Source organism: Pristiophorus japonicus, chromosome 21 (assembly GCF_044704955.1).
Source record: "Pristiophorus japonicus isolate sPriJap1 chromosome 21, sPriJap1.hap1, whole genome shotgun sequence".
NCBI lineage: Eukaryota > Metazoa > Chordata > Chondrichthyes > Pristiophoridae > Pristiophorus > Pristiophorus japonicus.
In genome coordinates, this window is record NC_091997.1 from 19,235,467 (window position 1) to 19,261,557 (window position 26,091).

The 26,091-nt window shown below is 45.5% G+C and overlaps 1 protein-coding gene and 2 non-coding genes across 7 annotated transcripts in view; all 3 read right to left on the reverse strand.

Moving 5' to 3' along the window:
* LOC139233851 (SWI/SNF-related matrix-associated actin-dependent regulator of chromatin subfamily D member 2-like) overlaps positions 1-26,091 on the reverse strand; it is a 47,887-nt gene that overhangs the window by 17,367 nt on the left and 4,429 nt on the right. For all 5 annotated transcript variants that reach the window (XM_070864448.1, XM_070864447.1, XM_070864451.1 and 2 more), the window contains exons 3-10: positions 22,216-22,258; positions 20,439-20,561; positions 18,474-18,593; positions 17,237-17,332; positions 14,716-14,817; positions 13,041-13,202; positions 11,455-11,552; positions 9,851-9,986 (exon numbers count right to left, since the gene is read on the reverse strand). In XM_070864448.1, coding sequence (XP_070720549.1) covers positions 9,851-9,986; positions 11,455-11,552; positions 13,041-13,202; positions 14,716-14,817; positions 17,237-17,332; positions 18,474-18,593; positions 20,439-20,561; positions 22,216-22,258 — 880 coding nt within the window. The remainder of the gene's footprint in view (positions 1-9,850; positions 9,987-11,454; positions 11,553-13,040; positions 13,203-14,715; positions 14,818-17,236; positions 17,333-18,473; positions 18,594-20,438; positions 20,562-22,215; positions 22,259-26,091) is intronic.
* trnay-gua (transfer RNA tyrosine (anticodon GUA)) lies at positions 2,859-2,950 on the reverse strand. The gene is given in 2 exon segments: positions 2,859-2,894; positions 2,914-2,950. It is a non-coding gene; the product is annotated as a tRNA-Tyr (tRNA).
* trnav-aac (transfer RNA valine (anticodon AAC)) lies at positions 2,962-3,034 on the reverse strand. Its single transcript has one exon. It is a non-coding gene; the product is annotated as a tRNA-Val (tRNA).

The window sequence follows — 26,091 nt, forward strand, 5'->3', positions numbered from 1 at the left end:
CTTCTTAAAGAATTCCAGTAGATTTGTGAGGCATGACCTAGTGCTTCTAAATCCATGCTGACTAACTCTTCCTCATTGCCGCTACTCTGTAGGCAAACTATGATCTGGTCCTGTTAAATTCACTCAAACATTTCTGCCCTACTGATATTAGATACACAAATTAAAAAATGATATATTCCTTGGAGATTCTGAGGTACAATATATCTTATTGGTTGCAGATATCATAATGGCATTTAAAACTTTTGAACTTCTACACAGCATGTGCTTCACGACCTAACCATACATCACCAGATTCGCAGGCCTGTTTGACTGGATCTGGAATGTGTTCATCTCCATCTGTGAAAAAAATCCTTTAGCACGTCTGATCCCCGTAATAGTTCTGCCCAATTTACCCCTTAGATAACCTTTCAACACCTGGAGCTTCCACTTGATTGCATTATTTTTTTCCCCCCAGCACAATTCGCCCCGAAATCAGCCCAACTAGCGCAAAAGATTTTCAAGCGCAAATGGAGTTTCTGCAATATTTTGCGCTAGTTTAAATAACATTGCGCTAGAAGCCGGCCCCGCCCCCAAAACTGGCTCCGCCCCCAGGGTGAATTAATCACAAGTGGGAGTTTCCGCTAATTGCGCTCGTTTGTGGGCCTTTGAAATTAAGCTGGTTCATTTGGGCGCAAGGATAATAATAGTACTGACTACTGTACACATAGAAACATAGAAAATAGGTGCAGGAGTAGGCCATTCAGCCATTCGAGCCTGCACCGCCATTCAATAAGACCATGGCTGATCATTCACCTCAGTACTTCTTTCCTGCTTTCTCTCCATACCCCTTGATCCCTTTAGCCGTCAGGGCCATAACTAACTCCCTCTTGAATATATCTAATGAACTGGTATCAACAACTCTCTGCGGCAGAGAATTCCACAGGTTAACAACTGTGAGTGAAGAAGTTTCTCCTCATCTCAGTCCTAAATGGCTTACCCCTTATCCTTAGACTGTGGCCCTTGGTTCTGGACTTCCCCAACATCGGGAACATTCTTCCTCCATCTAACCTGTCCAGTCCCGTCAGAATTTTATATGTTTCTATCAGATCCCCTCTCATTCTTCTAAACTCCAGTGAATACAGGCCCAGTCGTTCCAGTCTCTCCTCATATGTCAGTCCTGCCATCCCGGGAATCAGTCTGGTGAACCTTCGCTGTACTCCCTCAATAGGGGAGAAAGGGAGGATGGGCGAGGGGAAAACGGAGGGAGGGCAACGCAGAAAGGGAGGGTGTGCGACGGGGAAAAGTGAGGGTCAGCGAGGAGGAACGGGTGGGTCAGCCATGGGGAAATGGAAGGCAGGCGATGGGGTAAGGGAGGGTGGACCAATATAACCAGCAAATGGCTTTTATATATATATTTTTAAGTTATTTTCAGTCATTTAAAATCAGGTTACTCACAGGTGATGGACTAGACACTGATTAAAAATGCTTATTTTTTGTGATAAACCCATTTTCAGCTGTATTAATCAACCTGCACCAAGTTACCACTCTTAAATATAGCAAGAAATATATATTTTTTTTAAAGCAATTTTTTTTTTTAAACCATTGATGTTCTAAAAGGCTGCCCGATTGTGCTGGCTCATGGCAGAGTCTGTGTTTGGCGATATGCAAAGAAGTTTGAGCGGAAACTTGAGGGGGAAAAAAAAAACGTCTCAAAACTAGCACAATTGTGGGCGCAATTTGTGCCCAGATCGCTGATTGTCCCCAAAGCAGAAACTTTACCCCAAGTGTTTAAACACATCTGTTTTGTACAGAACTAGTGCAATTTTTGGCTCCCTCACTACTTTCTACCATGCAGCTAACTTGTGCCCTCTTACTCTTCCTGACACTTATTTTCATTTTCCTCAAATTAATTTTGTGCGATGGCCAGTCCTTACTACTTTTGCTTTGTTCCATCATTTAAAATGTAAAATCTTAAATCTTAGCCTTTAGTTTATTGTGATCTCCTTACCGTTTCTGTGCTCTTGGTGTTGCTGTCATTCAGCTGTAAGCACACTACAGGTTGAACCTCCCTTATCCAGAACCACCCCTCGTCCAGAACCATTCCCGGCCACTGGGTGGCACATGCACAGAGCTCCGACATGAACAAATTGAAGTCCTTCCTCGCTGCCGACTCCTGCAATCGCTGGCCTGACCCCGCAATCCACCTCCCCCCCCAATGATCTCTCTGCCACATTCCCAGTCCCAAGCCAGCCAGCCCCGATATCCCCTTGCTCAGTATCTGTACTATCCAATTTAATGTGACCACCCAGTGTCCGGAAAAATCCCTTATCCAGAATAGGCCGGGTCCCAAGGGTTCCAGATAAGGGAGGTTCAATCTGTACTCAGTTTCCAGGTTTCTGCACATATAATCTTCAAAAATCTTTGATGGCAATGATACGGGTATAGTAGCTGTAAAGTATTTGCTTCATGGGTTCTTTGCTTAAGAATTCATAGCAACACATTGCTATTAAGAACTAGCTGGTTTATTAACAAAGGTTTATCACACTACACATTACCAGTTCATCCACCAGGCACACAACTGCATACCTCATCGTGGATCCCCCCCGGACCCAACTGGCTGGGGTTTTATTGAGTCTTGTGAATATCACATGACTGGCAAAGCCACTCCCAACTCAACAGCTCTACAACTCTTTTTGGGAAAGTAAGAGATCTGATGGCTGAGAATTGAACCCAGGTCAACTGCTTGGAAGGCAACCATGCTTACCACTACACTACCATCACACAACTAAAAATGTAATGAACCATACGGGGATCGAACCCGACACCTTGGCATGATCAGCACCAACTGAGGTAACCTGCCTTACTAAAAGAACACTAGCTCCTTCGAGCCAGAATTGAACCAGCGATCTAAGGATGACTTTGCTTTGTATTCCACTACAGCCCTCCGCTCTACCAACTGAGCTATCGAAGGGAAGCGGCAAACGTTTTCGCCCAGTTTCGAACCGGGGACCTTTCGCGTGTTAGGCGAACGTGATAACCACTACACTACGGAAACAGTGTGGTAAATGCTTTCTCCCCGTTGGGGAATTGAACCCCTGACAGGCGGGGATACTCACCACTATACTAACAAAGACCTGTGAGCACACTCACAGGTGCATACATTATAGTAGCCTAGTGGAGTGGCTATGGTACAGAGGTTGAGTTCAAATCCCATGGCTCGCACCAGAAAAATGACCATGGAAAATACCTGTACTGAATTTTTGTAATAATCCAACTGGTTCACGAAGGGCGCAGTCTCGGGCCAAATGGCCTCCTTCTGTGCTGTACTATTCTGTGATTCTATGTCATTCGAGGAGGGAGCCTGCCACCACGTGACTGCAGTCCCACACTACATGACTCTAAACACCCTCAGGGCAAATAGGGATGAGCAATAAATACTGCTTTGGCAGTGTTGACCACATTCCAAGAACATGTGAAAAAAATACCATGCCCTAAGCTATACCCTACTCTGGGACATTAAGATAACTTGAAGGGATGCTGTTAAACTACAATAGCAACAACCCACTATATTGTGTTCCTCTTCACAGCGATATTTGCAAATGGTGATCATCGTGAAAAAAAAAACATGGCTAAAAGTCTACTTTTAAAAAATGGAAAAGCTTCCTGTATTGAGACTTGAAGAGGTTGTGTAAATAAGCCAATTGAAATAAATAAGATGGTTCGGTAAACCTGAAGAAAATAGTTTGCCAAGCTTTTTGCACTGCAGACAAGAATCATGTAGAATGAATTCTCCCTTTGAATAAATGTAAGTGAATCTCAGACAGGGAACACTATTCAAATGTGACGTTACAAACTGTAAAATGGTTGGAAAAATTAATATACATAAAGGCGGCTAGCCAAATAAGTATGACAAAAGGTCTTTGAGCAATTCATGTCACTAAATTGAGTGTGCAATATGTTGATCTAATTAGCAGGATCCATCATAATCAATCAATGATATACTATAATAGTACAATCACAGTGCACTGATCACCAGTTACCACAGGCTGACGTGGCTGAAAGTTGGAAGACTTTACTGGAAACCCTTTCAGCCCACAAGGACTTGTGGCATTCCATCAATATGGTATTGTATACAACTGGCAAGCACTAATCTATGAGAGATAATATAAATATTAATGTTTTAGTACAACACAGTGGATATTGGCTGCAATGGCAGCGTGGGTGTCTGAATGTTGTAAGGTGCCCATTCACTGCAATTGGACACTGCACTATGTCTGGTCCATTCACCTTGGACGAACTAAACGCAGCCCTGTCGACAACCAAATCTGGAAAAGTTGCTGGCCCAGATGGTGTTTACCCAGAATTCTTAAAAGCATTGGGACCCAAAGCTAAGAGATGGTGGACCTGCTTATTCTCTGAGGTACTAGCAACTGGTCAAATTCCACCGATTTGGAGGGAGACTGAAATAATTGCCCTCCTGAAGCAGGGGAAGAAAGCTTGTGAAGCCTCCAGCTCCCGCCCGATCTCCTTACTTGGCACTTGTTATAAAGTGCTGGAGGGGCTACTGCTCCACAGACTAGCCCTCATCATCGAGGCAACCATCCCGAAGGAGCGAGCGGGCTTCCGGAGTGGCCCTAACTGCTGCGACCAAGTGGTGGCTTTAACAACACACATCGAAGCAGGCTTCCAGCGCCATAGCACTCGCGGACCTGTCAGCGGCGTATGACACAGTATGGAAGCAGGGGCTGCTTTTCAAGCTCTCCACCATTTTACCCTGCAGAACAACGATCCGTCTTCTCAACTCCATGCTTAGCAACCAACGTTTGTGTGCGCGCTCTGGCACCCATAGGACATTGAACAATGGACTCCCAGTGTTCTGTCCTGGGACCCATGTTATTCAACGTTTACACCAGTGATCTGCCTGAAACAGAGTCCCGCAAGTTTGTATACGCTGACGACATTGCCTGGGCCATGCAAAACATGAATCTGTCCATCACCGAGGAGACCCTGACCAGTGACTTACATAGGATGGAGGCCTACTTCCACCGATGGCGATCCCGGCCAAACCCGCAAAAAGCCTCGACATTCCACCTCAACACCCATCAAGCAAACCAAGCTTTCAAAGTCTCCTTTTGCAGCGCAGAGGTAAACCATGCCAAAAAAACCCTCCTATTTAGGAGTCACGCTTGATCGCACCTTGTCATATAGACAACATCTGCAGAACCTTGGGAAGAAACTAAAGAGTAGAGTCAACTTGATCCAGAAACTCGCCGGATCCATCGACGCTTAAACCCTCCGTATGGCAGCACTCGCACTGGTGTACTCTACTATAGAGTGCTGCTCTCCGGCATGGCCGTCAAGTCCACATCTCAAATCCGTTGATGTCCAGCTGAATTCTACCATGAGAATTATCACTGGTACGCTTTTATCAACACCAACACCTTGGCTGCCCGTGCTTGCAAACATCACACCACCACACCTACGCTGCGAATATGCAGTCTCCAGAGAATACAACCGCTACAACAGCAAAGACATGCCAACCCAGGCCGACTTAAACAATCTACCGCCAACCCGTCTCAAATCTCGACCGTCGCCGAAGTTCTACAGCGATCTCCCCTCAGCCTTGATGACCGATGGAGAAATGCTTGGAAGAACTGCAACATACGGAAAAGATTTCTTATAGAGGACCCTACAGTACAACCTGAAGGAACAAACCTTCCTCGCAAACAGTGACCAACCATCAACCGCCTCAGAATGGTCGATGCTGCCACCTTCTCCATAGGTGGAAGATTAAAGCGTCTCCCATCATGTGACTGTGGAGCTCCTAATCAGACCCCAGACCCCAGAGCACACCATTGAGCATTGCCCTCAGAGGGAATTCACAGGCAGCCTACAAGATATCCACGCTGTTACACCGGAAGCTTTGGCCTGGATATCCAACTTAGATATTGACATTTGATTTGCTTTGCTACGACCATGCGAAAGAAGAAGACTGCACTGGAATATGCATCTGAAGGAATTTAATAAAGAGAAAGTATTGCGTTTATATAGCACCTTTCACGACCACCAGATGTTCCAAAGCACTTTACAGCTAGTTAAGTACTCTTTTTGGCAGTGTAAGGTTCTGACGAACGGTCATCAACCTGTTTCTCTTGTCACAGATGTTACCTGACTTGCTGAGTATTTCCAGAATTTTCTGTTTTTATAAATTTTACAGCATTTGTTAAGCTTTGCTAACATGTTTTTGTAATAGTAAAATAACATTAATTTGCATTCATATAGCACCTTAAACTTAGTAAAACGTCCCAAAGCACTTCACAGGAGGGTTATCAAATAAAATTTAACACCGAGCCATATAAGGAGGTGTTAGGACAGGTGACAAATAGCTCGAAGAAAGAGGTAGGTTTTAAGCAATGTCTTAAAGGAGGAGAGAGAGGTAGAGGGAGGGAATTCCTAAGCTTAGGGCCTAAGAAGCCGAAATTGTTAGTATATCACAAATACTATAAAAAACGATGATATAATTAATTGTTTACATAGTCCTTTTTGCTTTTCAAACCAAATACATAATCTATCTGGCCTGACTAACTCTCACTTTGAAGGTTACAGACAGGGTCTCTGATTTGACAAAGGCCAGGCTGATAAATGCTGTCAAAATAGTGATGGAGGCCAAGCTGAATTCAAATAATTATCTGTTAAATTCAGAACGAGGTCCCTATTTTTGAACAAGTCCCACAGATTATTAATGACTTGACTCTTCCCTTAGTCACCTGTCTTTAGACAAACTGACTAAATGTTGTAAATGAGATCATCATTGTTAAGATGGGATAACATTTCAGTGAATATATCACAAATACTATAAAAAACGATGATATAATTAATTGTTTACATAGTCCTTTTTGCTTTTCAAACCAAATACATAATCTATCTGGCCTGACTAACTCTCACTTTGAAGGTTACAGACAGGGTCTCTGATTTGACAAAGGCCAGGCTGATAAATGCTGTCAAAATAGTGATGGAGGCCAAGCTGAATTCAAATAATTATCTGTTAAATTCAGAACGAGGTCCCTATTTTTGAACAAGTCCCACAGATTATTAATGACTTGACTCTTCCCTTAGTCACCTGTCTTTAGACAAACTGACTAAATGTTGTAAATGAGATCATCATTGTTAAGATGGGATAACATTTCAGTGAATAAAGCTGCTTTGTAACCCTCTTGTATACCATGAAAGAATTAAATATCATACCAAGCTAAATCGTAGACAAAAATGATTCATTTTGTCACTGCGACATCCCGGTGACATCCCAATTTATAAGCAGAACTCGTAGATTAAGAGCTTGGAATCCAATGAAAGTAAAACACTGATTTGAGCTTTATCACAGCAATAGACTTCAACCACTGAGTGGATGTGTCTTCTGGACTCTCAGGGAGTTATTTTGGTGAAAGGCTGAAAATAGACACTAAGTGGGTGGTGTGCTAATAAGACAGAACTGTTGGAAAGTCTGGTTTTAACGCAATTTTGGGGCTAATTACTGATTACCATGATTTGATTGACTAGAGGCGCTAAACCATACACCTGCAGATTTAGCACTCAAGCGCTGATTAGCAGCAATTTTTGTGGAGCGGTTATATGTAGCCTCCACACACCCAATTCCACTGAAGATAGGGAGTGGGTAGACTGGCAGGTTCAGGGTGCACTGCTTCTTGGTTGGGGCACTAAAGGTCCTGGTGGAGGAGGCCCAAAATCATGAGGGGCCTAGACTGAGTAGATAGCAGGGTTGAGAACCAGAGGACACAGATTTAAGGTGAGTGGCAAAAGAATCAACGGCCAAATGCAGAAAAATGTTTTTATGCAGCGAGTGGTTAGAATCTGGAATGCACTGGTGAAAGGGTGGTGGAGGCAGACTTAATCGTGGCTTTCAAAAGGGAGTTGGATAAGTACCTGACGGAAAAAACATTTAGGGCTACGGGGAAAGGGAGGGGGAGTGGGACTAGCTGAAGTGCTCCCGCAGACAGCGGCGTGAGCTTGACTGGCTGCAATGGCCTCCTGTGCTGTAACCATTCTATGATTCTAGGAGGGATGTCCTGTATCCCTGGGGGGGGGGCGGCGGGGATGAAGAAGTCCACCTTGCATTCCTCTCCCTTGCTCCTCCAGCAGCTGATGCTCTGCATGACCTCATGACCTCCTCCCAATCCTTCTCCAGACCAAAGGGGAACCCTAATAAGATCCCAATGATCAAGCACTTCCTTTCCCCTGGTGATTACTATAAAGTCCAATAAGGTAGAGTCGCTCAGCACTCACTCTCTTTAGGTGAAGTCCTCCGAGAATTTCCGCAACAAACATAAAAAATAGATGCAGGAGTAGGCCATTCGGCCCTTCGAGCCTACACCACCATTCAATAAGATCATGGCTGATCATTCACCTCAGTACCCCTTTCCTGCTTTCTCTCCATACCCTTGATCCCTTTAGCCATAAGGGCCATATCGAACTCCCTCTTGAATATATCTAACGAACTGGCATCAACAACTCTCTGCGGTAGAGAATTCCACAGGTTAACAACTCCCTGCGTGAAAAAGCTTTTCCTCATCTCGGTCCTAAATGGCTTACCCCTTATCCTTAGACTGTGTCCCCTGGTTCTGGACTTCCCCAACATCGGGAACATTCTTCCTGCATCTAACCTGTCCAGTCCTGTCAGAATTTTATATGTTTCTATGAGATTCCCTCTCCTCCTTCTAAACTCCAGTGAATACAGGCCCAGTTGATCCATGTCTCTCCTCATATGTCAGTCCTGCCATCCCGGGAATCAGTCTGGTGAACCTTCGCTGCACTCACTCAATAGCAAGTACGTCCTTCCTCAGATTAGGAGACCAAAACTGAATACAATATTCCAGATGAGTACAACTGCAGCAACACTTCCCTGCTCCTATACTCAAATCCCCTAGCTATGAAGGCCAACGTGCCATTTGCCTTCTTCATCACCTGCTGTACCTGCATGCCAACTTTCAATGACTGATGTACCATGACACCCAGGTCTCATTGCACCTCCCCTTTTCCTAATCTGCCGCCATTCAGATAATATTCTCCCTTCGTGTTTTTGCCACCAAAGTGGATAACCTCACATTTATCCACATTATACTGCATCTGCCATGCATTTGCCCACTCACCTAACCTGTCCAATCACCCTGCAGCCTCTTGGCGTCCTCCTGACAGCTCACACCGCCACCCAGCTCAGTGTCATCTGCAAACTTGGAGATATTACACTCAATTCCTTCATCTAAACCATTGATGTATATTGTAAATAGCTGGGGTCCAACACTGTTGATAGTGTTGGTGAAGTCTGGACAAACTGCCCCAGAAAGTCTCCCGCTGTGCATCAAAAGACCTCTTCAAACCTCCAGCAGTTAAGTGAACATTGAAAGGTGAGCATGCCTTGAAGTAGTGCTCGAAATCCTCAGCAATTACCTGTTTACTCCCGTTTAGCTGGCCGCTGTCAGGAGAGGGCGTTATTTGAAGCGCTCGCCACCAAAATGCCGTGCAGCCTCTTTAATGAATGCTAGCAGGCAATTTAATTGACCTGTAACAATCCTCCAGGCTTCTGTTCCTAATGCGTGCTTCAACTCCTTTACCATGATGGCACCTTGCCCTAAACGTGGGCTAAACTGGTGTTGCAGCTCAAGACCCCAACTTGGCCACCTCGGAGGCTCTATAGTGCCTAAAGTATCCGGGGAAAATTGCCACTATAGCCTCAATAAATCAAAAGAAATTCACATTGCTTAACCTCATAATCTCAAAGGCAATTAGCAATGGCAATAAATGCTGGCCTTTCCAGCGACACCCACATCCCATGAATGAATAAAAAAAAACTGCTTACCTTAATATCCAGGACTGCGATTTCCTGCTGGTTGGTTGTTGAAAGGAGGAAGTTGCTCATTTGACTCTTCAAAGGGTCATCAACCTCTACATCAATGTCATAACAAGCAGTTTTCTTCTGATCATTAGGTTCAACACTGCAGTTAACCACACGATGAGAGCTTTATTACCATATCTGCTCGCTAATACAGATTCTGTATTATTGTAATCCAGTCAATAACACACACTATATTACTGCATCTAGTCATTAACATAGATTATATAAACCTACTAATACTCTTCCTTACTGTACCATCACTAAGAGAGACTTTATATTATTATAACCAGTTTCTATATTACTGTACCGTCACAAATACAAACTCTATTACCGTTCCCACTCTGTTACTGCACCCAATCATCAATGACTATATCACAGTGCACAGTCATTAATATAGGCTATAAATGAATGCTTTTCCAGTTTGTGAACCTCTTGACTGAATTTCCACCTGTAACTCACTGCCAGTCATCCCATTTCCAGTACATAATCGCATGGGTATTGAGCCACGTCAGTTGGCTGAAGTCATTGAGCACAGTACTGATCCAATCTACAAGGGTAGCTGTAATATTTTCATGAGAATTGTCTCTATCAAAATCAGTTGGGTGAGAAGCTTACTTTTCACCTGTAACTCACAGGCAGCCTAAAAAACTGGCCAGGAATTCCCGTCACCGATACTTTAGCACATTTTTCCTAGCCTCTCACCATCCTTGGCTATTCAGTATATTCCTCCAGTCTTCGTTGGCATGAATGATAAGGGAGTCAAGGGTTATGGGGAGCGGGCAGGGAAGTGGAGTTGGGAACAAGATCAGATCGGCCATGATCTTATTGAATGGCGGAGCAGGCTCGAGGGGCCAAATGGCCTACTCCTGCTCCTATTTCTTATGTTCTTATCCCTCTTTCATCGACCCTTTGGCAGGTAAAACCCTCCCTCTGCGACCCTTCACTGTTTTCTGATCATCTTTGCAGGTGCCACTAATCCTTTGAGAGACACAGCAGCTCTGCTTTGCTGTCAGCGACTCGTTCTACCTTTACACCGCAAGATTCATTTTCATTTCCGGCTAATGATCGAGTGGCAGTTTTCGCCGAGAACAAAGCTACAACAAAAGCGTCAAGTGCTGCGTGACCTTTAAAACATTGGCCAGCATTGATCTACATATTCTTCTTCGGCAGCACCTCCCAAACCCACGACCTCTACCGCCTAGAAGGACAAGAGCAGCAGGCGCATGGGAACACCACCACCTCCAAATTTCACTCCAAAGTCACACACCATCCTGACTTGGAAATATATCGCTGCTCCTTTATCGTCGCTGGGTCAAAATCCTGGAACTCCCTCCCTAACAGCACTGTGGGAGCACCTTCACCACACGGACCGCAGCGGTTCAAGGCGGAGGCTCACCACCACCTTCTCAAGGGGCAATTCGGGATGGGCAATAAATGCTGGCCTTGCCAGCGACGCCCACATCCCATGAACGAATAAAAATAAATTCAACCAATCACGGCATTGATGAAGCAAATATTCGACACAACTCCTGACTGTGCGAGTCAGAACAGCACGCCTCGTGTCTTACCTAATCATGTGATTGATAATGATGGGGTCTGGATGCTGCAGGAGGCCAGCCAGTTTTATTGGAATTTCAGAGAATTTCATTCGCATGCAGTTAAAGATCTAAGAAAACAGACTCACTGTTAACAGAGGAGACACAGCAAAAGGGAACTGTAACTAGGGATGGGCAATAAATGCTGGCCTTGCCAGCGACGCCCACATCCCGGAACGAATAAAAAAAAAACTGAGAGGTTCTCAAGGCAGATCTCAGCTTTACTGACATCTAGGTTATTGAACCATTGGTATTTATTATTGAGAGTTCAAATGGACTCCCATATTAAACTTGTGTTTAAGCAGTTAGATTTTATATGGACTGATTCACTTATTATATATAAAATACCATTGTCCAAAGTAACTTAATACATCACGAAATACCTACTGAATTTGCACAAGAATGTCAACATGTGGAATAGAATGGACAAACAGATGCCTGATTCCCACTCGACTAAAGTTCTTAACTCCGGCATTATTGGGTGGGTGATAACACATGGAGGCTGAGGGGAGACAGTTGTCAGCCTGCCTCCAGCGTGGCACTAGAAGAGGCCTAGAATAAGTTGCCTGCTCTCCAGCTGTAGTTGGTGTGGTGCAAGGCCATCGGAGAACAACATGGAGAGTGGAATTCAACTTAAAAATGGAGATGCAGCCTCACTGACAAACAGACATTTCTGAAGTACCTCATCATGTCGTGGTGTTGCCAAGAGTGTCCACGCATTTGGGTTTGTGAACCACATGAAACTGTGGGGGGGGGGGGCGGGCAGGGGAAGTCCGGTATCATTTTAAAACCATTAATTTGCATTTATCTCAAGCTGCTGATACCAACAGATCTTGGTGTTCTGATTGAGGATTTATCCGTCAATAGGGGCAGTCTTTTCCAAAACCCCCAGGCCCACATAATTCAAACAGAGCAAATTAAGAAATATAAGCACCAACAGTTGCCTCGGCTTTGAGGGCCAGGCTCAGGTCTCAGAGAATCATACGTCACAGGAGGAGGCCATTCAACTTTGAAAGAGCTGTCGAATTGGTCCCATTCCTCTGCTCTTTCCCCATAGCCCTGCAAATATTTCCTTCATGGGGCCCAAAGGCCACAGGTTGGACACACTTGCTTTAGATGGATTCCCGAGAAGGACTGGACTTTAGCGTATATACACAGAAACATAAGCATTCTGTTATTCTACCAATAAACTGAAAAACTAGTGATTGGGACAAGGCTATGTAATGCTCAGAGTCTGATTGCTTTAGATTTTGTATTTCATGTTTCAGGTCTGCCTACGCTATGCACTAAATGACAAAGTTGACTGCTCACCAAAAGTGGACAGTCGAGGTCCTTCCAAGCTTCTATCCGTGCCACCTGAAATACCATCCATCAGATCTGAAAGAGCAATTTTTAATTTTCTTTCTCTTTCACAGGGAAAAATCGCCCTGTGCTCTCTCATCAGCTTGCCCCTAAGCACTGAGCTGAGGAACTGATTGTATGAGGAATCACAGGTTGCACTTGTGCATCTATATTGGGACTAAGAACTCTGGCTCTCTGTTGAGTGGAGTGTGGCTTACCTGCTTGAAGTAGCGATTGCAGTTGATATATTCCTTTTCATGGCAGTCCTGCAACTTGTTCCTCTTGATGTACAGCCACAGTGCGTGCATGATGTTAGCCCGGGTCTGAGTGTGTACTCCCAGCAACCGGGCCAACCTGGCATCCAGCTTATACTGTGGGGGCTGGAGTGGAAGACAAAGTCAGGTGTGGTCACAGGCGGCACAGTTTGATCAGCTTCACACAGTTCCATTACCGGCACTTCCCGTCCGTGGCAGCACACAATCACACAAAGTGAAACTGCCACCACCTGGACACGGCCATCACCGCAGACTCCGAACAATCACAACCCCTTGCCAGCAAACAAAACATACGTTCTACACTACAGCAGCTGGGCGAGCTGCAAGCTGTAACACGATCCAACAGCTCTGTGCACCGCATAGATGGTTGGAATGTTGTTTTCATGGTAAGATGCTATCGGATTTCCTTAATTATCCTGCAGCCTCGTAACCCAACTGTTTTTTTTCTCCTTATCCTTAAAACGAAGTTAGTGTTCCGTATGTGTTTCCTAACTTTAAGCACCAATTCTACAGCAATTTCCACTTTACAGCTTTGGGGTGTACCCTTTACCTGCTGGGAACAATGGCTATATTTAGCTCATTACCCATTAAAGAATGTTAAGACACTGGTTTCCAATCCACACAACGGGCGCAGGTACTTGCGAGCCATAATATCAACATCACCTTATTTTGGTGTTAAATTGGGTATGGTACTGTAGTGGTTACATTACTCGTGGCGGAGGTGCAGCCAGTGTTTTGTGGCGGAGGGGCGGCGAGAGATCGTGGCGGAGGTGTGGCAAATGAGGGTACGGGGGCCCAGGGGCAGCACGGGCCAGCCCACACTGTGATATGTGTGCGCACTAGGTCCGTGCGGCAGAGCTGGTCTCCAGTCGTCCTGGTTAACCCTCGCCACTGGATAAAGGCCTAGCTCTGTCAAGCCCGTGTGGTGGCTGGTGTGCAACGGTCACAAGTTTAAAAAAAAACAACGCACAGGCATCTTCCACCCTTTCAACTGGAGTTCAGGACTGGAATATCAGGTCCTTCACTGAAACGTCTGTGAACTCATGTGGAAGCAAGTCATCCTCGTTCGAGGGACCATCTATGATGATGATGATTACTGGACTATTGAGAATACTTGAGTTCAAATCCCAGCAGATTGAGAATTCGAATTCAGTTTTACAAATCTGTAAATAAAAAGCTGGTACAAGTAAACAGAGACCACTGGATTGTCGTAAAAACCCAAAGGATTCACTGATGTCATTCGGGGAAGGCAGCCTGCCATCCTCACCCGGTCCAGCCTATATGTGATTCCAGTGCCACATCAACCTGGTTGGCTCTTTACTGCCCTATGAAGTGAGCTAGCAAGCCTCTCTATTGCATCAAACCTCTACCAAGTATGAGGTTGTGGGAGCGACTTCACCGCACGGACTGCAGCGGTTCAAGAAGTTCCACCACCACCTCCTCGGGGCAAACAGGGAGGGGCAATACATGCAGCCTTGCCCGCGCCGCCCACGTCCCGAAAATGAATTTTAAAAAAGTTACCCGCGTAAGGAGCCAGAGACACGAGCATGTGATGCAGGGAGCAGCTTTTATTTCTGTTTCACCGTTGAAAAGTTCCAGTGAAGCTGAAAATTCCTACCTGGTGATCCAGCATCAGTAGCAGGGTACATTTCACATTCACATCTCCTGGGCGTTTCACCTGAAAGCCGTCAGTCTCCTGGGTGGTGGGCATCCTGTGCCACTGTAATCCAGAGTTACAAGTCAAGTTACGCTCCATGCCAGTCGTGCCACAGCATTTACTTTTAAATCCCGACCATTTTTTAAAAATGACCTTTCCTACCCTCTAGGTGTCCTGTAACTATTTACATCCCAGTCGGCGAGGGACTATCTCTCAGGCCTCTGTGAATTGCTCCACTGGGGCACACGCCAACAGTGCCTCTGGTTTTCCTGCAACTTGTCTAACTTGCGTGGTCAGCGGCTGGGGAGGAATTTACTCTGAATGCAACGAACTGCATTTAATTCTCCTGTAACAAACACAACCTGCGCTTCATGTAGCACCCTTAACAACAATGTCCCGAGGCGCTTCACCGAGGCACACGGAAAGAAATGGACACGAGGGGAAGGAAAAGCGAGATGACAAGGGATGGACAAAAAAGGTTGGTCAAAGAGGTGGGTTTGAAGGAGGCTCTTGAAGGAAGAGAGAGGGAGCTGGAGGGATGGAGGGGATTAGGCAAAGAATTCCAGAATGGAGGGTCTAATTGGCTGAAGGCACCATTGCCAATGGTGGGGTAAAGGGAGGGGGACGCACAAGAGGCCACAGTCAAACTTGTGGGGAGGGTTTCAGGGCCGGGGGAGGTTACGGAGAAAGTGAGGGGTGAGGCCATGGAAGGATTTAAACATCAATACAAGAGCATTAAAGCTGAGGCATCGGGGGAACGGCCCGCAGAGCACAATCTATTTCAGTTGAACAATGTTTCAACAGTTTACTTTTTATTGGGGAATAACATTGCAACACTGGGGCCAGACTATGCAATAGGAGTTCTCCTTGTGTGAAGATACGGTTGAATTCACCCCACTGAGGAGGAGTTGCACAGATCGAAAACATCACCTTGAAATTGTGTCCGTTAATAGTTTCAGCGCTGGTGTTACTCGAGGAGCTTTCTTTTTATTTCTCTCTCTCTGCATCTACACTGAGGATTGCGTCTACACCTGATGCTCAACAGTCCCAAATCCTTCCGCTGATGAAACACAAGTTAGCCATACAGAAAACTGCCGGGTTGCTATTATAATCCCTGATACAGTTTGGAATAGAATATAGATCGACAAATATTAACAAAGGGAAGAGTTGGGGCAGCCTAGGGCTGCCAGCACCTTTGTGCAGCATTAATGTTGCCGAGAGACATTTGAGTCCTCGGAGGTAAAAACAAAAGCAGGGAGGCAGGAGCAGGAACACGCAGCCTGTCTCAACTCCCGCAACAGGAGCAAATGGGAGTTACCATCATACGCGTAGCGGAAGCTTTCAAACACATTCACACCTTGTGCAGCGCAGTCAGATTAGCTTCAGATAAAACAAACGAGATGAAAGCCAACAAGCAGGGGACTTTATGAAATGTGTCACAATGGCTGGTATTTAAGACACGTATATTGAAAATGCATGCAGCGGATGTCTGAAGGATAGTGAAGGAGTAGCATTATGTATGCCTCCTGCTGTGGAACTGGTTTATCTGGCTGTGTAGTGAGATCATGTTTCTTATGCTTCTGTGTTGATTGACTCTGCATGTTATGTGTTTAATCTGGATGTTAAAGCTGTGCGTTTAAGCTTGCAGCGGCCTCACAATGCTTTTGTGCTAGCTCCAGTGCACTAGTGCAGCCTTCGGCCACCTGAGCAAAAGAGTGTTCGAAGACCAGGCCCTCAAATCTACCAGCAAGCTCATGGTCTGCAGGGCTGTAGTAATACCTGTCCTCCTGTATGGCTCAGCGACATGGACCATGTACAGTAGACGCCTCAAGTCGCTGGAGAAATACCACCAACGATGTCGCCACAAGATCCTACAAATCCCCTGGGAGGACAGGCGCACGAACATCAGTGTTCTCATCCAGGCCAACATCCCCAGCATTGAAGCACTGACCACACTCGATCAGCTCCGCTGGGCAGGCCACATTGTCCGCATGCCAGACACGAGACTCCCAAAGCAAGCGCTCTACTCGGAGCTCCTTCACGGCAAACGAGCCAAAGGTGGGCAGCGGAAACGTTACATGGACACCCTCAAAGCCTCCCTGATAAAGTGCGACATCCCCACTGACACCTGGGAGTCCCTGGCCAAAGACCGCCCTAAGTGGAGAAACTGTGTCCAGGAGGGCGCTGAGCATCTCAAGTCTCAACGCCGAGAGCATGCAGAAACCAAGCGCAGGCAGCGGAAGGAGCGTGTGGCAAACCAGTCCCACCCACCCTTTCCCTCAACGACTGTCTGTGGCTCTCGTATTAGACTATTCAGCCACCAAAGAACTCACTTCAGGAGTGGAAGCAAGTCTTCCTCGATCCCAACGGACTGCCTATGATGATGATGATTCGTGCTTTCTGTGCAGGTGTGAGGAAGGGATAGCGCACAAGAGCCCTGTCTTGTTATTTAACCCAATCATTGCCAAGCTGCCGATCTTACCTCCACCAAGTGATTGTCTGGTCCGTACAGATCTTTGTCCAATTCAATAACCAGACTCTTGAAAAAGGATGAGAACTTCCTTTTCACTTTTCCAGGCTGGGAAAGGGAAATGGCCGAATCAGCACGTTTCAGTTACCTGGTTAAACACACTCCTGCTTATAAACGGACACACTGCCAGGACAGGATGTAACCCTGCTACTAAGCCTCAGCAAACCCCGCTCGATAACCTGTCGTTCAGGATTTGGGTGGCGCGATCGTTCATTTTCTCGATCTTGCTTAGATTGATCTCCAAGCCTTGCTCTGACAGCACAGCCAAGATAAGGGACTCATTGCACCAACTGCCTTGCATGTAATGACTGTGCCCTTACAGCTTTGTAGCGTTGGTAAACTGTATCGCCATGCCCTGCTCCACCATGTTATTTCTACACTGTATTTATCTTAGTGTTATAATCAATGCTCCCTTTAAGCTGTGCAGTCGCACAGCTCTCTGGACCTCTCATGCCGCCAGCTGTTCAATGCGAAAAACCACGTATGCGCAGTATTTTGAATGGACTGCACCACTCCTTAAAGGGGCCGCGTACCCCCCCCCGGCAAAAAAAATTAATAGGAACATTGGCTGTAACAAATCTATTCTGTGAGATGGGATACGTATCGAACTGGGTCATTTAATATATATGTGTTCCACTTACAGATGATACATTATAGGATTGACAAAATATAGAGGGTGCATAAACCGTACATTATATTGTAAAGAACACATAGCTGGTAGTAGTTTGGTCTTGAGGGTCTGCTAATTGCCAGCTTCAGTCTTACAATTTATGATTACATCATAATCTCTCAACTGAACTGAAGTCTTGTAACCCAATGCCAGGCAGTCAATACCCTCACTGTGACCCAATGCCAGGCAGTCAATACCCTCACTGTGACCCAATGCCAGGCAGTCAATACCCTCACTCTGACCCAATGCCAGGCAGTCAATACCCTCTCTCTGACCCAATGCCAGGTATTACAGTTAAAAAAAAACGTATATAACTGTAGTGTTCACTTAAGAGTTCTACAGTACAAGCCACTCCAATAGCTCCATTCTCAGGTACTTGTTCAAAAAATACTGCACCCTGGTATTTATTTAAAAACAAGCATTTTGGTACATCACTGTGAGTGCGCATGCATTAGCCACAGATAAAACAATCTTCACTATTGATATATTTAATAGGTACAGGTACCAAGTCCAACTTACATCATCAAGGAGCTTTCCTTCTACCCGAAGCTCCCACGATGCAACGGTCTCCCCCTCCTCGCTCTCGGGCTTGGCTGGAGTGAAGGTGTTGGAGATGTAAATCCGCAGCTTGCGCTTTTGCTGAAATGAAGAAAACACCGAGCGTCTCAGAAACTTTCCAACGTGGGACATCTGCAAATAATAGTCAGGCCATCTGTTAATCCTGCAAACTGTGAGATTAAACATTTCTCTCTCCAGAATTTCTCCTCTTGCAAGTCACTTGCTATTGCATATCCTGACAAAGCTGAGAGACAGGAGGAGATTGTTTACACAAATCTTCTCGATGATCTTCTTTTGAGAATTGCCAGACAGTCTGAGCCACTAGAAGACAATGACAGACCAGCTCAAACTCTGTATCCTCAGCCTCGAGTTAGGTATGTTGGATCACTTCTGGTCAAGACAGCGCAAAGCTTTTGGCCAAATACCTGTCCATGGCTGCAACTAGGCTATTTTATGATTGCCTGATGTCTCCTTTTCCTCGCTGCACATCATGTACACAGCAGGTCCACAGGCCTAACCACCCAATAACGGACAGAAGCAGGAGGAAGCCATGAAACTCAAACACTAAGGTGACCAAATCCAAGTGGAAGGGAGCCCAGTTTCAACCTCACAATCTTGTGGTTGGTAACAAATGACCTCCCCAACCAAAGACACTAGGCTGATGCAATGGTAGCTTGTCTTTACTGGAAACCTCTTAATCTGGCAGCAAGTTTAGACACAAGTGAAACAACTAATACAAAGATCATTCTGTTAATGTTTTGATTACATTGACATTGTTCATGGTTCTCTCTCCTCAGGTACTGTCCCTTCTCCCTCAAATCTGCTATAATCACCCGTCTCCTCAAAAAAACAACCCTGGGCCCCTCCGTCTTTGCAAACTACCGCCCCATCTCTAACCTCCCATTCCTCTCCAAAGTCCTTGAACATGTTGTTGCCTCCCAAATCCATGCCCGTCTTTCCCGCAATTCCGTGTTTGAATCCCTCCAATCAGGTTTCCGCCCCTGCCACAGTACCAAAACGGCTCTCCTCAAAGTCACAAATGACATCCTTTGTGACTGTGACAAAGGTAAGCTCTCCCTTCTCGTCCTTCTCAATTTGTCTGCAGCCTTTGACACAGTTGACCATTCCATCCTCCTCTAATGCCTCTCCACCATCGTTCAGCTGGGTGGGATTGCACTCGCCTGGTTCCATTATTATCTATCTAATCGTAGCCAGAAAATCTCCAGCAATGCTTCTCTTCCTGCTCCTGCATTGTTATCCCTGGTGTCCCCCAAGGATCTATCCTTGGCCCCCTCCTATTTTTCATCTACATGCTGTCCCTTGGCGAAATCATCCGAAAACATAGCTTCAGTTTCCACATATATGCTAATGGCACCCAGCTCTATCTCACTACCACTTCTCTCAACCCCTCCACTATCTCTAAATTGTCAGACTGCTTGTCCGACTATACTGGCTGAGCAGGAACATTCTCCAATTGACTATTGGGAAGACCGAAGGCATTGTTTTCGGTTCCCAACACAAGCTCCTTTCCCGAGCCACTGAATCCATCCCTCTCCCTAACACCTGTCTGAGGCTGAACCAGACTGTTCGCAACCTTGGCGTCATATCTGACCCTGAAATGAGCTTCCGACCACATATCCGCAGCATAACTAAGACCACCTATTTCTGCCTCTGTAACATCGCCCGTCTCCGCCCCTGCCTTAGCTCATTCACAGCTGAAAGCCTCATCCATGCCTTTGTTACCTCTAGACTTGACTATTCCAATGCACTCCTGGCTGGCCTGCCGCATTCTACCCTACGTAAACTAGAGGTGATCCAAACCTCGGCTCCCCGCGCCCAACTGTTTGAGACTATCAAATCCGAGTAAGAAAATCGTTTAAAACCCCCCAAAAATGTAACTGAATTGAATTTTTTGAGGAGCTGTACCATTAAGGGTTTCTTCATAGACTCCTGAATCTCCAGTCGTTTCCTCATTATGGTCTGATCCAGTTTGCGCTCAAAGACCAAGAGATCCATATAAGCTTGGGATTCGGGTACAAGTTCTCGGATCTAAAAATTAAAGGATAACAATATATCAAGACTGTTTTGGACTGAAACAAGAGCACTATGCAGTAACTAGTTTCCTTGTGGTGTTGCCTGGAAAAAAAAAGACCTGCATTTATATAGCGCTTTTCACGACCACCGGACATCCCAAAGCACTTTACAGCCAATGAAGTAAATTTTTTTTTGAAGTGTAGTCACTGTTGTAATGTAGGAAACGCGGCAGCCAATTTGCAGACAGCAAGCTCCCACAAACAGCAATGTGATAATGAACAGATAATGTGTTTTAGTGATGTTCATTGAGGGATAAATATTGGTCAGGACACCAGGGATAACTCCCCTGATCTTCGAAATACTGCCATAGGATCTTTGACATCTACCTGACAGAGCAGATGGTACCTCAGTTTAATGCCTCATCCAAAAGCTAGCACCTCTGACCATGTGGCACACCCTCAGCACTGCACTGGAGTGTCAGCCTAGATTTTTGTGCTCAAGTTCCCGGAGTCCACAACCTTCAGAGGTGAGAGTGCTACTAAGTGAGTCATGACAGACTCACACATGCCAGCGAGATGTCTGGTTTACTGTTGCCACACTGTACTCAGCTGCATTGTCACATTTGATTTTAGTGAGGTGTAATAGTGAATGTGTGAAATTTTTTGATTATATTCTCTTGAAATTTCAAGAAGGTCCAGGGGTACATTTATAGATCTTGTCCTTTCAAACTTGTTTGGAGAGAATATTTTGAACTACACGCTAATGAGAAATCTTTGTAGTTACAGGTCTGGGGTTCAAATACATAATTCCTTGAAAGGCCAATAGCAATTTGGGTTGTTACATGGAGGCATAGAGTACAAGAACATGGAGGTAATGATACATTTGTACAAGGCAATGGTTAGGCCACAGTTAGCGTACTGTGTGTAGTTTTGAGGGACCCGTTATAGAAAGAACATTGAAGCCAGATTATAATGTAGTTTGACCAGGATGATACCAAGGATGAGAATATGATTGTGAGGACTGACTTGAGAGATTGGAGACTACTTCCACTGAAGCAGAGAAGGTGAAATGCAGATTTAAGAGGTTTTATGAAGAGTTTTGATAGGGCAGATAGGGAAAGACTATTTCCCGTGGTTGATGAGTCAGTAACGAAAATCTTCTGCGCAGAGTCCGACTTCAAATTAAAAAAAACTATCACTTTCCCACACAAATAATCTCGTTAGAAAGCTGGCTTCACAATCACTATGGGGCATATTTTCTAGTGTTTGCTAATTTTAGTGGAAAAAAAGACATAACTATAAAACAAGTTTCCCCGCTTTACACTCAGCTCGAGTTTTTCCTCAAAATTAGCGAAGAGCAAAAATACACCCCCAGGATACCCGACAGCTGGCATGTAACCACGATGGTAACAAGCTGTCATCACTGTAACCAGTGGGCACCGAAACTACACACTTGGGTTACTGGCCAAGCACATGGCACTGAAACCATTTGGACACATCCTTCTGCACTGCCATCCATTAGATAGATAGTCAACTGACGTGTGGGGCACATAGCGTGTCCTGCTGGACAGTCTGCTGCTAATGGATGACCCAAGATCCCTGCATTCCGCAGCCAAGACAAACTTGCATAAACAAATCTCAACAAATAACAAGCAGTATCGAACACTTGCCCTTTGTGGTAGAATTTTGTCAGCCATCTTCCGTCTCTTGACACTGCAGGTACCAAAGGGACATGGTTAGGTAACAATACAAAAATGCATGCCTTTTAAACATCAACCTCAACATATGAACTCATGCTTATTATACATGACTGCTGTATTTTAAACACTACTTTATTATGGTGAATGTGTGTGCGCAAAAACGAGGAAGTCATTTCAGGGACATGGCATCAGCTGTAGAGTAAAGCTCACTTAAGCATCCATGGTTAGGTACAGCAAGCTTGGTCAGACACCCTCTGCTCTGCCCCCTGGAATCTATGCCACAATGAATAGTGGATGGAGCTCGGGGGGGGGGAACTGTATTCCACCCATTTATTGCTCTTGGCAGAATGGGCGGCCACGAATGGGAAGTCCAAGTCCGAGTGTTGATAGGATGTTTGACACAGAGGACATCGTGGTTGAGCTCAATCCTGTTCATTCTGACTTTCCACCAGGAGTCATTGGACAGTGATCAGGAGCAGGAACCCGGTCTGATTTGTGTGTCCCCCTCCCCCATCCCATAGAACTTTACAGCACAGAAGGAGGCCATTAGCCCTGTGCCACTCAGAGCATGATCCACTAGTCTCATTCACCTGCCCTTTCCCCACTTCCTTTTCAATTTCTCTTTACAATGAAAGAAGACTTGCATTTATATAGCATCTTTCACGACCACCAGACGTCTCAAAGCGCTTTACAGCCAATGAAGTACTTTTGGAGTGCAGTCACTGTTGTAATGTGGGAAACGCGGCAGCCAATTTGCGCACAGCAAGCTCCCACAAACAGTAATGAGATCCTGACCAGATAATCTGTTTTTGTTATGTTGATTGAGGGATAAATATTGGCCAGGACACCGGGGATAACTACCCTGCTCTTCTTCAAAATAATGCCATGGGATCTTTTACGTCCACCTGAGAGAGCAGACGGGGCCTCGGTTTAAAGTCTCATCTAAAAGACAGCACCTCTAACAGTGCAGCGCTCCCTCAGCACTGCACTGGAGTGTCGGCCTAGATTTATGTGCGCAAGTCCCTGGAGTGGGACTTGAACCCACAACCTTCTGACTCGAGGGGCAAGCATGCTACCAATGAGGACATTTGTACAACTCCAACGGAGATCAGCACAGACCCAAACATTGAGCTGTGGGCCTCTGAAGCTTTCCCGTCTCCTTTGCATTTCTGTCCAGGGTACAATTTTATCTTTTCCCTGTTTGGGCAGCTGGAAATAGCCATCAATACCTGAAGCAGCTGGAGCTGATTTCAAAAAGGATTGATTTTATTTCCTAATTAAATCAATAATTTTACATCATACCATCATAGGCAGTCCCTCAGGATCGAGGAAGACTTGCTTCCACTCTTAGCATGAGTTCTTAGGTGGCTGTACAGTCCAATGCGTGAACCGCAGTTTCTATCACAGGTGAGACAGATAGTCGTTGAGGGAAAGAGTGGGCAGGGAGCCTGGTTTGCCTCACACTCCTTCCACTGCCCGCGCTTGATTTCTGCATGCTCTCGGCGACGATACTTGAGGAGCTCAGCGCCCTCCCTGAGCTCCTCGCATATCGTCGCCGAGAAACAAGGCTTTTTGACTAGCTGGCCCTCCATTGACACGGGGCTACACTCTAAGTTCTCGGCAGGATTATGAAAATCCATACTGAAAACTGACCAGCAGGGGAAAGGGTTCAGAGTTAACTAAACACTGCCGAGTGTCCATTCAGAGTGCAGCATAATACCATCCTATTGGGTTCAACCTAATGATGAGTTGTAAAGTACTGTTCACCACAAAATAGAGAAATGCTGGCAATTTACTAAAATGGCAAAGGGTTATTGTGGGTCACAATAACAAAATTGAAAGATCAACGTTTAAACCATGGATCATTGCTTTTGTTGAAATACTCTACCATAAACGTTTTCCATTTAACTATCTTGTGCATTGTCCTCCAAAGGTTAGAACAAAGCATGTTGGGAGTCTGCTCACCAAGTGCAGAGATTTAAGGAGCACCAGGGCACAACTTTCTGCTGCTCCATGATAATCAGCGGTACTCATAGAATGGCAGGGTCCTGAGGTGGGGGGGGGAGGAGAACCATGATTCCAGTGTTGCTGTTTTTATACTTGTCTTAAAGAGGTGAAAGTGCTGCAGGTTTCTAGCAGCCAGCAACAACCCCACTGTAAACTTGCTAGATTTGCTAAGTATGGACACTGGGAAAATCCTTTTTTTAAAAACCAAGTCCCTCCAGTAGCCAGACATAGCAAATGGGAAGTTCATGTTAGGTTTTTCATTGGCGTTAAACCCCATAGTGACCACACATTCCAGCCCACCTGCAGCCCAGACCTGTTTCAGGAGCGGCACACCGAATGTTGAGCTATCATATCTGTCCAGAGGGTGAAGACGCCACTGAGGCAAATTTCTCCCATGTGGCTTTGGCAGAGGGAGGAGGCCTCCATTTATGCACACACGGTGGTGGGAAAATTATTGGAAAAAATTCTGAGGGACAGGCTAAATCTCCATTTGGAAAGACACGGATTCATCAAGGCCAGTCAGCATGGATTTGTTAAGGGAAGGTCGTGTATGACTAAATTGATTGAATTTTGAGGAGGAACAAGGAGGGTCGATGAAGGTAGTGCGTTTGATGTGGTGTCTATGGATTTTAGCAAAGCTTTTGATGAGGTCCCACATGGCAGACTGGTCACGAAGGTAAAAGCCCTTGGGATCCAAGGCTGAGTGACAAGTGGGATCCAAAATTGGCTCAGAGGCAGGAAGCAAAGTGTAATGGTCGATGGGTGTTTTGTGACTGGAAGGCTGTTTCCAGTGGGGTTCCAGTGGGGGTCATTGCTACATCCCTTGCTTTTTGTGGTATATATCAATGATTTGGACTTGAATGTAGAGGGTATGATTAAGAAGTTTGCAGATGACAAAAATTGGTCATGTGGTTGATAATGAAGATAAAGCTGTAGACTGCAGGAAGATGTCAATGGACTGGTCAGGTGGGCAGAACAGTGGCAAATGGAATTCAATCCGGAGACGTGTGAGGTAATGCATTTGGAGAGGGCTAACAAGGCAAGGGAATACACAATAAATGGTCGGACACTGAGAAGTGTAGAGGATCAGAGGGACCTTGGAGTACATGTCCACAGATCCCTGAAGATAACAGGACATGTAGATAAGATGGTTAAGAAGTCATACGTGATACTTGACTTTATTAGCAGAGGCATAGAATATAAGAACAGGGAGATTATACTTGAACTGTATAAAACACTAGTTAGACCACAGCTAGAGTACGGCTTGCAGTTCTGGTCACCACATTACAGGAAAGGTTGCACTGGAGAGGGTACAGAGGAGATTTAGGAGGATGTGGCCTGGACTGGAGAATTTTAGCTATGAGGAAAGATTGGATAGGTTGGGGTAGTTTTCTTTGGAACAGAGGAGGCTGAAGGGAGACCTAATTGAGGTGTAGAAAATTATGAGGGGCCTAGATAGAGTAGATAGGAAGGACCTATTCCCCTTAGCAGAGGGGTCAATAACCAGGGGGCATAGACTTAAAGTGGTAGGAGGTTTAGAGGGAATTTGGGGAGAAAGTTTTTCACCCAGAGGGTGGTGTGGGTCTGGAACTCACTGCCTGAAAGGGTGGTAGAGGCAGAAACCCTCATAGCCTTTAAAAGGTACTTGGATATGCACTTGAAGTGCCGTAACATATAAGGCTACGGACCAAGAGCTGGAAAATGGGATTAAGCTGGATAGCTCTTTGTCGGCCGGCGTGGACACAATGGGCGGAAATTGCCTCCTTCTGTACTATAAATTTCTATAATTCTATGATTCTATGAAAATTAAAGTAACTCACTCCTTTATTTCTAGATTTG